The following is a 14338-nucleotide window of genomic DNA, read 5'->3' on the forward strand; positions in this document are numbered from 1 at the left end:
AATTTATTATTTTTCTCCTCTACGGATTTTGATCCTTGTACTCTACTTAAGAAATCCTACCTTACCCTGAGGCTAGAAAATACTTTCTTATAGTATCTCCTAAAAGCTTTATATATTTTCTTTCACATTTAATCTTTAATCACCTTGTAACTGACTTTTATGTATGTTATTTGGTAGGGGTTCAATTTAATTTCTTTCTATTTGGTATCCAGTTGTTACAATAGGAAGTCTCAAAATGACCCCAGAAGTTCTTCATAGTTACCTGGGACCCACAAACATGTTCTCACCTCATGTCAGAGGGGCTTTACCTATACCCAATCAGTAGCCCCTTCTCCCAGCAAAAAAGGCTGCAATTTCTCACTTTGGGATCCCAATCACATATTTGTGAGACTGATTTATATTGTCCCACAGCTCTTAGATCCTCTGTTCTTGTATTTTCCCTCAATCTTTTTTTTTCTCTTGGTGTTTCAGTTTGGAAATTTTCTCTCACCTGTTCTCAAATTCATTGATTCTTTCCTCATCTCTGTTGAATCTGACAAGCCCATAGAATACATTATTCATTTCTGTTACAGTGTTCTTATTTTTCATATTTCTATTTGAGTCTTTTGTATGGGTTCCATCTGTCTGCTGAAATTCTGTATCTGTCCATTTTTGTAGACTCTTTCCCATGTTGTCCGCGTTTTCCACTATAACCTTTTAACATATTAGTCATAGTTATTTAAAATTACCTATCTGACAGTTCCAACATCTGGGTCATCTCTGTGTCTCAATCTGTTAATTGCTTTGTCCCTTGACAGAGTTTTTTTCCTTACTTCTTTGTGTCTTGTAAGTTTTGATTGAATGTTGGACTTCTTGTTTAGAATAGTGGATACTGAGGTAAATAGTGTCTGTGCCTGGAAATGGGCATGTCTTTTCTGTTAGGCAATTGATGTGTGTATATATGTGTATGTGTGTGTGTATATGTGTCTCTGTGTGTGTCTGTGTGTAGTTGATCAACTTAGGAATTGAGCTAGGTTTGAGTTTTATTGTTGCTATGGTAACCTTCAGTACACCAATGGTTTCAAAATCCTCTAGTGTTATTTTGTGCTTCTGCAGGAGTCATGGAGGTTTTTTTCCTTCAATTTTCCTGCTCTACTTTCAGCTTTTGGCCTTCCTGTGTGTCTGCACAATATCACTAGATTCTCTCTATGCCCTTGCCTTTCTCCAGCTGATTTCTATTGCTTGTGTTTTGGTACTTGCTGGCCTTGTGGTCGGGGGGTAGGGAGATTTTTCTGTTGTCCTGGTCGAGGCTGTCTTAGACATGTCCACTATTCCTTCTTAGTCATCCTGCTCCTCCTTCCCATGGCAGTCAACTTTGCCTTGTATCTTTGGCAGGTTTTGCACAAGACAATTTTGCGTCCCTCCTCCTATAGCAGGATACCTCTAATAATCTGGGCCCATGCCTCTTTCTTGCCCCTTCTCCAGAAGTAGAAGCTTATTTCTTTTACCTTTCCCCTACCCGGAGTAAGTCTTCATTTGTGCCCTGGGGGGCAATCAACGAAGTTTGCTGCCTCTGTCCCAGTACTTTATGACCTTTATTCTGTAGGAGAGAAGGTTCTGCATGGGGCTTCATACCATTCCTACAGTGGTGGCTGCTCCCCTTTTCCAAGCCTGCACCACTGAGAGAGGATTTCTCTGGTTTCTTGTTCTGCCCCCTCTTTTTCTCATGAACACACAGTGTAGGTTCATAAAGAAGAATCTGTGAGTGGTGTGAACAAGAAGAGTGTCTAGGCTCCTGAGGGTTTTATGTTCTCACAATAGTTCACATTTATCCTTGAGCAATTTGCTAAAAATATATGCATAATTCCTAATATCAACTTGTATGGAGCCTGGCATATTTTTTTCTCCCATATTCAGCCACAGTTGAGCCAATTGTCATGTCATGTCTCTCCTTGGAAGTTTCTGTCTTTCCTTGGATGTCAGGATACTTGGTTGTGCTGGAACCTCAGCTCTCTAATGGGTTTAAGAAAATCTATACTTTTGTTGTTTATCTGCTTTTTCTTATTCTTAGTGTGTGATTGCTATATTCCAATTTTCTACATTTTAGGCAGAAGTGGAATATATACACACACACAGTAAATACACATTTATTTATATATATGCATTATATATGAATACTGTATTTATGAAAATACACATATATTTTTACATTTATTATATACATTTGTATACACCATCTTATAGTATAGTATTTGTATTTGTCCTTTTGTCCTATCTCTTCTATGATTATTTTTATCTCCTTTCTTGTGTTAACTTGGTTTGATTTGATTTTATTCTTTTGCATGTCACTTTCTTTCTCTAAGATTCTGGAATTTGTATACTCTATTTCTGACTCTTTAGTTGTGACCTTAGTAATTACCATAGACATGCTTCATTTATCAACATCTAAAGTTAACCTGTATCTTTACTCAATTCCTTAATAATACAAGAATCCTAGCACATTTTAACACCATTTATGTTCTCCAACTTATGTATTATTTTTGATAGGTATTTAAATTCTGTTTTCTCTTTGAACCACATACAACTTTTAAATTACATTTATTGTTTTATACAATGTTCAAATTTACCCTCTCAGACTGTCCATCTGAGATTACTTTTGGTTTGCTGAAGTACATTCTTTAGAATTTCCTTTAGTAAGAGACTGCTGTTGACAAAACCTCTTAAAGAGTTACATCCTACACAGACATACATGCAGAAAGGTGAAAAAAGCTTGCATGTCTTCTCCCCTCATCTGCTTAATATTGAACCTTAAGTTATGTAAGCTTTCTTTTTTTTTTTTCTTTTTACTCCTCTCTCTGTTTCTCTGGCAGTGTAAGTCTGTATAAGACGTAGCTCTTTGGGAGGCCCAACTTTAGGGTGGGAGGATCTTCTACGAGGCTACTCATCTTAAGTAGGCCATGGATTTTGTCTTCTGTTCCCATTTTTCTGTGAGGCCATGAAAAGCAAAGCTCAATTTCACTCTATGGGTTAAATGTTCTCAAGAGAAAAGCTAGCAGCAGCACTCTCCTTATCATTCTAGGTTCTTATTTATATTTACTTCCTGGTCTTAAGAATTTCTTATATTCTTACCAGCTCATTTAAGATATTTAAAGTACTTAATCCTGAATTTATGGTTGTTTTTGATGGATGGTCAGTAGAGATAGACTGTCACACTGCTGAAATGAAGTCTATTCAAACATTCCCAAAAGACTGTTAAGCCTGCCAATGAAGTTGGCATCAGCATAAATGAAATGAGTACAGAATACTCGAAATAGTATGGTATATTCAAATAAATTTTTGTTATATACTTGATTCAAGTAGGTGATAGTCTGGATACATTTTGTATTTTTATTTTCAATTTTTAAATTAAATTTTAAATTAAAATTGTTTAAGTGTAAAATTCAACATTTCTTACAAAAGGTGTTCTTCCATACTTACCGTGTAACCTTGCATTGAGATGATTAAGGGACTGTAGGATCTTTTTTTTTTTTTTTTTTTTTTTTTTTTTTTTTTATGCGTTACGCGGGCCTCTCACTGTTGTGGCCTCTCCCGTTGCGGAGGACAGGCTCCGGACGCGCAGGCTCAGCGGCCATGGCTCACGGGCCCAGCCGCTCCGCGGCATGTGGGATCCTCCCAGACCGGGGCACGAACCCGTGTCCCCTGCATCGGCAGGCGGACTCTCAACCACTGCGCCACCAGGGAAGCCCGGGACTGTAGGATCTTTTGTTCTTCAGCTGATAGTGCACAGATGTTAAATTGCTGGGTTTTATTTAAAGTCAGATTTGATTTCTGTAGCTGCTTGCTATTCATGACAGTTAGAATTTCATCCTCAGGCACTGAAGCTTTCACTAGGTTTTCAGCCATCAAAAATTCAGAAGTACTGCCTGAAACTATAGAAACTTTACATTAACTATTCTTTGATCCCTTTTTGTCTTTGGGATTAGCCCTTATACATACTTAACTGACATATGTCTGTATGTATTCATTTCACAAACAGAAACCTAGTAAATCTTCTGTTACTTTGCATTTTATTTACCAGGATCTTCTATAGCTACCATTTTCCCATCTCTAATTTAAAAAAAATACTCAAAATGATGGCAGTGAGGTAATAATTTCTAGAGTGTTACCTGAACTAAGGAAAAAAAATACATTATGTATATGTAGATTATTTCTGTTTTGCTTTTGTTATTCATTGGTAGCTCAAGGAGAAGGTGAAGTAGATTGTCTTTATAATAGCAGTTATGATGAGTTATAAATAAAAGTAAGAGAAAAGGAACTTATGGAAATTTTAGAAAATTAGATGATCAGCTGAACAGAATTGAAAGCCTAGAAACTGACCAAATTCAATAAAAGAACATATGATCAAAGAAGTATCAAAGACTTGAGAGAAGGGAAAGATGACCCAATAAATTAGTTTGTTGTTTATAAAATAATCAATTTGGAGTATCACTTCACATCATCTATTTAAACAAATTCCAAAGACATTAAAGAATTAAATTTAATGAATCAAACCATTAAAATAATCTAGAGGAAAAGAAACATTTCTAATTTTCTGCATTGGGAAATTTCTTTGAGTAATGGACAAATCACTAAGAAAAGACTAAAAACATGTTACTTTAAGGTCAGACTTCCCTAATAGATTTTAAATTCTGAAGGCCAAGACTTTTGTATGTTTTGTTAATTATTGTATATCCAAAATATTTAGTTGCAGGCAGGAGATTGGCTCTCAATAATTATTTATTGAATGAAAAAATGTAAAGTAAGACTTCTATATGTAAAAATAAAACATTAAGTGGAATAAACTACACATAGTAAAGTGTTAAAAACATTTGTAGCTAACATAAGGATCAGAATCCTTGATATTTAGAGTTCTCAGAAATGATTAAGAAAATACTAAAACTCCAGTATTTACAGGGAAAAATAATATGAAGAAATAATTCATCAAAATAAATATACAGGGCTTCCCTGGTGGCGCAGTGGTTGAGAGTCCACCTGCTGATGCAGGGGACATGGGTTCGTGCCCTGGTCCGGGAAGATCCCACATGCTGCAGAGCGGCTGGGCCTGTGAGCCATGGCCGCTGAGCCTGCGTGTCCGGAGCTTGTGCTCTGCAATTGGAGAGGCCACAACAGTGAGAGGCCCGCGTACCGCAAAAAAACCAAAAACCAAACAAACAAAACAATTAAGCCTATTATTAATAAAAGATGTACAAATAAAAACTAATAATATATCATTTCTTTGTCTGTCTTATAAGTAAATAATAGAAGTGATTCTACCTCAAGTTGGCATACACCCCAGAAGAATTTTGAATGATAATACTTTGCAGGAAAATGCTATAGGAATATGTATAATAACCTCTAACAATGTTTATTTCCTTTGATCCAGTACTCATTTAATACAGAGTTTCATTCAACAAATATTAATTGGGTGCCAATTAATGCCAAGCACTGTAATTTTAATTCTGGGAATCTAAATATGGAAATAATTGAAAAGTCTGAAGAAACAATGTAGATAGATGTTCAGTACATTACTATTTAGAATAAATAAAAAAACTGGCAACAATCTAAATGTGCAGGGTGTGGAGAACTCAGGTCCCCAAATGGTCATTTAACAGTCATGTAATATGTAAGTACTTGGAAAATATGTATAAGAACAACAAAAAAGAAATCATTGGGAACAAAGCTAAGAGGAAAATGTTTAAACTAAAACATACCTTCTTCAATATTAGAAGTAGCCCTTGTGGTTTGTTTTGGCTCACTTGAACTTAGTTGGACACTTTGTCCAAAATTCTATAAAAATAGAATATTGAATCAGAATATAATTCCATATTTAAAATTAATGATATATTGACTTACCAGACTTTTACTTGCTGTTTATATTTTCTGCTATTTCTGTTCATATAATATATATTTTCTTTTTTTTGGAGCAGAAATCAAGAATTACGGGAATAAGACCTTTCTATGATGCCTAAAGATTAGAAAAATGTTTTATGTAGATTTTGGTAAATTTTTAGATTGCAATATTGTCTTGGACATTTGAAAGAAGGAAGTAAGTTGGGTGGCAATCAGAAGTGCTAACTAAAGGAAAGGTAAAAAATTACCGTAAGGCTGGTTTATCCTTGTAAGGGTAAGTCACAATTATTGATAGTAGCCAAAAGCGTCTGATTATGGCTAATGCTAAGGACAGGTAAGTGTCTTAGGTGACAAAACTTAAAACAGAAATGGCTGCCTCGATGTTGCACAGTACTGGGAAATGAAAAATATCAGAGCACTGGCAATTAGCACTCCCATTCAATACTATGAGTGATACCAACTCTCCTTCCTTGGATATGGTCTACTTTGATTCTTTACCCCCATTCTGTTCCACTCTTAAGAACTGACTGTTTCTCTTAGATAAAATTGCCTGGCTATGACTATACCTAGCTTTTGTTCAGTCTAATTTGAAGAGTAACCGATGCAGGTTTCTTCAACAGCCCTGCTTCGATAGCTCTCATAGCCTCGCCTAAACTCCATTATAGACTTGAGACAACCTGGACTGAGACCCTGGCACAAAGTGGCAATTGTGCTTTATCTGTCTTTCACTAACCTCTTTTAGTTTCTCTCCATGTAGAAGTAGTGGCTGGGAAAAAATCCATTGTGATAAAATATATTTCCTAATACAAGGTGACAGGGCCGGTGCTATAGTAATTGAATGCTTGTTTAAGCTCTTGAGTAAAAACAAAATCAAACCCAACCCAAAACCAAATATCAAAACAAAACAAGGATGAAAAACAAATAAACTTCAAAACTTTGTTTTGATTCAGGAACACTGACCTATTTTAAAGCTAACAAGACTTTGGTAGATGTATAAGTGGTGTGTGAGTGGAAGATGTGTATTATGTGAAAGTGGAAGTGAAGCTTCTGGAAAGAATATAAATGGACTCTAAAAGAAGATAGAATGCAAAGGAGCAAGACACAGAAGAACAGAATAAGACACAGAAAAATAAAGATGAATTTAGAAAGGGCATTAATAATGGCATTTAAAATTTAATTTGTTCTATTTTTGTTATAACAACTACACATTACTTTTAAATTTAATGTACATTAATAAAAATAAAGAAAAAATAAAGACAAAATTTGTTCACTTTATAGATCTTGAGATGTTTGATGTGGAGAACACGGAAATTAAAAGGAAGGACTTAGGCATTATTCTATCTGTAATCAGGAAATTATGTTTGTAATTAAGTTTGTTATTAAACAGTAAAAATATATTGGTAATGAGACAATATTTATATAAATAAAAAACTAAATGACTTGTTTTGCTGATAAAATTAAATCACTGTTGATAATTCTTCATATTAATAATCATCTATATAAAAATCAATAGTTTCTACAGTATGCAAATAATAGGACCCTCAACCTTTGACGTGGAGTATAAATTCCTCATAAAACACTCTATTTCCAGTTCTATTAAAAATCAGAAGTGGTATTTAAGGTAGAAACTTCAAGTGAAATGCTATTCACTTATCCATCTAGATTTTTTAATATTTGTAAATTTTAATTAATTAATTATTTATGTATTTATGGCTGCATTGGGTCTTCATTGTTTCATGCAGGCTTTCTCTAGTTGCATCGAGCCGGGGCTTCTCTTCATTGCAGTGAGTGGGCTTCTCATTGCAGTGGCTTCTCTTGCTGCACAGCATGGGATCTAGGTGTGGGGGCTTCAGTAGTTGCAGCACTCAGCCTCAGTAGTTGTGGCTCGCAGGCTCTAGAGTGCAGGCTCAGTAGTTGTGGCGCACGGGCTGAGTGGCTCTGTGGCATGTGGGATCTTCCCAGACCAGGGCTCGAACTCGTGTCCCCTGCATTGGCAGGCGGATTCTTAACCACTGCGCCACCAGGGAAGTCCCCAAGATTTTTTAATATTTTAAATTCAACCCTTGGATCATGCTAGACCTCTAGAAAATGTCATATTTAGGTCACATTTACTTAGCTCTTACAGAATTACATCCACTAATTTTTAAATCAACATTATTATGCTATGGACCTTTACTGAAGATCTCTATTTGAAACAGCACATGAAACTCCTTATTTATTTGTTGTTGACTGTTAATAGGGATATATCTATTATGAACTTCAAGGTTCCCTATAGAGGATTCTCAATGGAAAATGGCTTTTAATACAGTATACCTCATATGAAATCATTATTGATAGCCCCTGATAACTACGTAACACCTTATTTTCCTTCTTGCCATGTCTTCCAGGAAGCTTAGATACCAATAGGATATTTAAACACATGGAACTATATTAGTCTTCATGATAAGCATACTTGCTTCCTGTTTCCATGGCTCTAATTTACTTTTCTTTTTTTTTTTTCATTTTTAATGTATATTTAAATAACTGTTGCGAATAACCTGTTTTTTCCCAGAGTTGAGTATAAATAATAACAAGTAAAATAGTGTGATTTCCTAAAGTTAGTTTAAAATATTCATTAGTAACTGATCATTTAGGCTAACTAGAATATAGTGTATTAGTACAGTGCAGTAAGCCCCTAGCATAGAGTCTGCACTGCTTCACAATGGCTTTGGCTATATCATTTATGTTGTGGTGCACAGTTTACAGGAAAAGCACAATCCTGTAAGAATATTCTGTTTTCCAAGCAATTTTTCACTATTGAATAAAGATTTTTACTAACACTGTACTTACATTCATCTGCTCACTGTACTTCTGTCCTACAGATCCAGGGTTTTGTCTTTTTTGCTCTAAAAGGCTTCTGTGCTTATTTTCAACAATTTGTTTTCTTCTTGTAACAGTAGAATCTTAAACAAATGCCAGGACAATGTCAAAATTTACACAAGTTGAGTAGACAGTATACACCCACTGTAAACTTCCAAGTTACCTTCAAACATCACAGAAAACCCTGTTTCTTTCATTCAGTTGGCAAACTTCTGTTGAGCTTCTCTTTTATGTACTGTGCATGGCACAGTTACAATAAAGAATTGAACAAAATCTCTGTTTTTGAGGGGTTTATAGTTTAGAGCAGTGACCTCTAAAGGTGGTGGTAGAGCACCAGAATAAATCACTGCTGCACAGGAAGAACATATTAAAATTCCAGTTTAAATTTATTATCTAAAAATTAGAAATTTAAACTTTACTATGATAATATATGATTGACACTGGCACCTTTGTCAGTTTGCAAGGTAGATGGTCATACACTGCATACAGTAAACAAAGTTATCTTGGAGGAACAGTAGAGGTTCTAAGTGTATAAGGTTGGCAGTGTTATCATTCATTAGTGTTCTTTTGTGTCCTTCAATGCACTAAATTTTATGTGTGCCCTCGATTTATGGATAACTCGTAGTATCTGAATGAGTCCTCACAAAATGGAAAAGAGAATAAAAATGACGTTTGTAGGGCTTCCATTGTATGTGCAATGTTTTACTATTTAAGCTGAGTGGTGGGTACATGGATAATTATATTATTTCCTATGCTTTCTCTATGACTAACCAAAAACATAGTCTTGCAAAATCATAAAGATAATACTAATAATGCAAGCACAGGTAAATAAGAAAAAGACAGAGCTGACACACATCTTATTCTCATTACAAACTCTTTGCCACATAATAACAATGACAGTATAGTTATATTGTAACAAAGAATCACAAATTTAAAAATTAAAAAAAATAACAATAAACCTCACCCTAAATGCATTGTGTTCCCTAAGATATTATCTAAGGATGGTATATGGAACGAAGTCATCAAAATTGATAAGACATTTGAAACTAAGCATTCAGAAAATTACTTATAATACATGAGATTTTTTTGTATATTAATACATAAAATTATTTTTATAATTATCTTAAAATGTATGATTTATAAAATACAAAATTTAAAAATTATTTAAAAAGCTTGTACTTCATGTTTACCTCATTTAAAAAAATTTCTAATTCTGGCTAAGGTCCGTAATGTATGTATTAGTACAGTAATACTGTACTAATATATGGCATATACATTATATATATGCCATACATATATGTGTATATATACATATATGTACATATATGGCATATATATGATATTTGCTTTTAATAGTTTATTGTACCACTTTTAACAGTGGTACAATAAAAACTCTTGGAGTCCAGTGGTCCAGAAGAATGGATATAAATTTAAATGATTACAGTAAAGTGAATAACTTCTATGTGGAGCAATAAACAGAATTAAGCGAAAGCACAGAGGCTACAGTGTATTTGTAAGAATCAAGAAAGGCTTCACACTGAACCAGGAAGAATAGAAAATATGAACAAATCAGTCACAAGCATTGAAATTGAAACTGTGATTAAAAATCTTCCAACAAACAAAAGCCCAGGACCAGGTGGCTTCAGAGGCAAATTCTATAAAGCATTTAGAGAAGAGCTAACACCTATCCTTCTCAAACTCTTCCAAAATATAGTAGAGGGAGGAACACTCCCAAACTCATTCTATGAGCCCACCATCACCCTGATACCAAAACCAGACAAAGATGTCACAAAGAAAGAATACTACAGGCCAATATCACTGATGAACATAGATGCAAAAATCCTCAACAAAATACTAGCAAACAGAATCCAACAGCACATTAAGAGGATCATACAGCATGATCAAGTGGGGTTTATCCAAGGAATGCAAGGATTCTTCAATATACGCAAATCAATCAGTGTGATACACCATATTAAAAAATTGAAGGAGAAGAACCATATGATAACCTCAATCGATGCAGAGAAAGCTTTTGACAAAATTCAACACCCATTTACGATAAAAACCCTGCAGAAAGTAGGCATAGAGGGAACTTTCTTCAACATAATAAAGGCCATATATGACAAACCCACAGCCAACATCGCCCTCCATGGTGAAACACTGAAAGCATTTCCACTAAGATTAGGAACAAGACAAGGTTGTGCTCTCTCACCACTCTTATTCAACATAGTTTTGGAAGTTTTAGCTACAGCAATCAAAGAAAAAAAGAAATAAAAGGAATCCAAATTGGAAAAGAAGAAGTAAAGCTGTCACTGTTTGCAGAGGACATGATACTATATATAGAGAATCCTAAAGATGCTACCAGAAAACTACTAGAGATAATCAATGAATTTGGTAAAGTAGCAGGATACAAAATTAATGCACAGAAATCTCTGGCATTCCTATACACTAATGATGAAAAATCTGAAAGTGAAGTTAAGAAAACACTACCATTTACCACTGCAACAAAAAGAATAAAATATCTAGGAATAATCCTACCTAAGGAGACACAAGACGTGTATGCAGAAAAGTATAAGACACTGATGAAAGAAATTAAAGATGATACAAAAAATGGAGAGATATACCATGTTCTTGGATTGGAAGAATCAACATTGTGAAAATGACTCTACTACCCAAAACAATCTACAGATTTAATGCAATCTCTATCAAACTACCACTGGCATTTTTCACAGAATTGAACAAAAAATTTCACAATATGTATGGAGACACAAAAGACCCCAAATAGCCAAAGCAATCTTGAGAACAAAAAATGGAGCTGGAGGAATCAGGCTCCCTGACTTCAGACTATACTACAAAGCTACAGTAATCAAGACAGTATGGTACTGGCACAAAAACAGAAATATAGATCAATGGAACAAGATAGAAAGACCAGAGATAAACCCACACACATATGGTCCCCTTCTCTTTGATAAAGGAGACAAGAATATAAGTGGGGAAAAGACAGACTCATCAATAAGTGGTGCTGGGAAAACTGGACAGGTACATGTAAAAGTATGAGATTAGATCACTCCCTAACACCATACACAAAAATAAGCTCAAAATGGATTAAAGACCTAAATGTGAGGCCAGACTATAAAACTCTTAGAGGAAAATATAGGCAGAACACTCTATGACGTAAATGACAGCAAGATCCTTTTTGACCCACCTCCTAGAGAAATGGAAATAAAAACAAAAATAAACAAATGGAACCTAATGAAACTTCAAAGCTTTTGCACAGCAAAGGAAACCATAAACAAGACCATAAGACAACCCTCAGAATGGGAGAAAATATTTGCAAATGAAGCAATGCACAAAGGACTAATCTCCAAAATTTACAAGCAGCTCATGCAGCTCAATAACAAAAAAACAAACAATCCAGTCCAAACATGGGCAGAAGACCTAAATAGACATTTCTCCAAATAAGATATACAGATTGCCAACAAACATATGAAAGAATGCTCAACATCATCAATCATTAGAGAAATGCAAATCAAAACTACAATGAGATATCATCTCACACTGGTCAGAATGGCCATCATCAAAAAATCCAGAAACAATAAATGCTGGAGAGGGTGTGGAGAAAAGGGAACCCTCTTGAATTGTTGGTGGGAATGTAAATTGATAGAGCCACTATGGAGAACAGTATGGAGGTTCCTTAAAATACTAAAAATATAACTATCATATGGCCCAGCAATCCCACTGCTGGGCATATACCCTGAGAAAACCATAATTGAAAAAGAGTCATGTACCAAAATGTTCATTGCAACTCTATTTACAGTAGCCAGGACATGGAAGCAACCTAAGTGCCCATCAACAGATGAATGGATAAAGAAGATGTGGCACATATATACAATGGAATATTAGCCATAAAAAGAAACGAAATGGAGCTATTTGTAGTGAGGTGGATGGACTTAGAGTCTGTCATAGAGAGTGAAGTAAGTCAGCAAGAGAAAAACAAATACCGTATGCTAACACATATATATGGAATCTAAGAAAAAAAAAAAGTCATGAAGAACCTAGGGGCAAGAAGGGAATAAAGATACAGACCTAATAGAGAATGGACTTGAGGGTATGGGGAGGGGGAAGGGTAAGCTGTGACAAAGCGAGAGAGTGGCATCGACATATATACACTACCAAATGTAAAACAGATAGCTAGTGGGAAGCAGCCGCATACCACAGGGAGATCAGCTCGGTGCTTTGTCACCACCTAGAGGGGTGGGATAGGGAGGATGGGAGAGAGGGAGATGCAAGAGGGAAGAGATATGGGAACATATGTATATGTATAACTGATTCAGTTTGTTATAAAGCAGAAACTAACACACCATTGTAAAGCAATTATACTCCAATAAAGATGTTAAAAAAAAAAAAGGCTTCATAGAGGTACGTTTAAGCTTGGTCTTAAAGGAGTAATAGGTCCCAAATAAAAAGATCTTTGAGTCAAAAGGAACACTATGTTCTAAAGCACAAAGTAACAGTGACACATAGTTTAAGATTCTTGGGGCTGAAATGTGGAAAATTCAGTTAGTCTGGGACATAGAATATGAATATGCATGTAAGGACACAAATGTCTTGGGAATTACATGGGAGTGTGTATATGTACTTTTGTGATGTGAGTTCAGGTAGGAAAAAATGATACAAATATTTTTAGCCCTGAAATTAAGTACTGAAAGAACATGGGTACTGTATCTAATTTATGTTACCATAGCTAATATACATGTATATTTTCTCTACATAACTATACATATATAGCTATACACATACACTATAATTAAATATTTATGTCTATATAACAACAAAGACACAAAAGCTTCCAACTTTCAAGAAAGTTGGCTAGTAATTGAACACCTGACCTTTTAGAATAAGGAATAATAACATAATTCTAGCTAATGTGTTGAGCACTTGTAATTGCCCAGGCATTGTTCTAAACTGTAGGCACTATTATCATCACTATATTTACAGATAAAGAAATTAAGGCACAGGAGACGGTAAGTAACTTGCCCAAGGGCAAAGAGCCAGTAAAGAGCAAAGCTGGGATTTAGCTCCAAACAGTCTTTAAAATCTAAAATTCTAGCTCTTACCCTCTATGTTAGTAACTTTCATTCTGATTTGACTGTGTCTCATAGAAAGATATTTTGCATTGTGAATTAGGATGTATACATAGTTTTGTGAAACATACTTTTACATAATGCCCCCTGGTAGTTTCTATTCTAGAACATTCTACAATTATATTTCATTAAAAAATCCTGGTCACTACTCATTAAATCAATTTTATAATCCGCTAATGAATCATGACCAGTAGTTTAAAAAGTACTGTATTATGTTTATTCTCACCTATATGGGAATGCTAAATATGTTAAATGATAGATACGCTAAATGTTATAGTTTATAGTGAGATCATTTGGGCAGTATAAAGTTTTTATACTGTTTTGTATGCTTGGAACTGTCTTCCCCTAAACCTTATAAAGTCTCTATCTTTCTATTTTTGAACAGCTTTAAAAATATATTAAATAAATGAAAATTAACTTGGCCACATGAGTGCTGTATCAATAATTTTTTCCTTCCTTTAGCCCTGTTC

At 34.7% G+C, this 14338-nt stretch overlaps 1 protein-coding gene across 1 annotated transcript in view; it reads right to left on the bottom strand.

Annotated features, from left to right (window-relative positions):
- Positions 1–14338, bottom strand: part of CEP126 (centrosomal protein 126) — a 149161-nt gene that overhangs the window by 53667 nt on the left and 81156 nt on the right. Inside the window, exons 7-11 of the mRNA XM_032641133.1 lie at positions 8698–8810; positions 5730–5805; positions 3715–3908; positions 1499–1738; positions 491–693 (exon numbers count right to left, since the gene is read on the bottom strand). Coding sequence (XP_032497024.1) covers positions 491–693; positions 1499–1738; positions 3715–3908; positions 5730–5805; positions 8698–8810 — 826 coding nt within the window. The remainder of the gene's footprint in view (positions 1–490; positions 694–1498; positions 1739–3714; positions 3909–5729; positions 5806–8697; positions 8811–14338) is intronic.

Source organism: Phocoena sinus, chromosome 8, assembly GCF_008692025.1.
Source record: "Phocoena sinus isolate mPhoSin1 chromosome 8, mPhoSin1.pri, whole genome shotgun sequence".
Lineage (NCBI taxonomy): Eukaryota > Metazoa > Chordata > Mammalia > Artiodactyla > Phocoenidae > Phocoena > Phocoena sinus.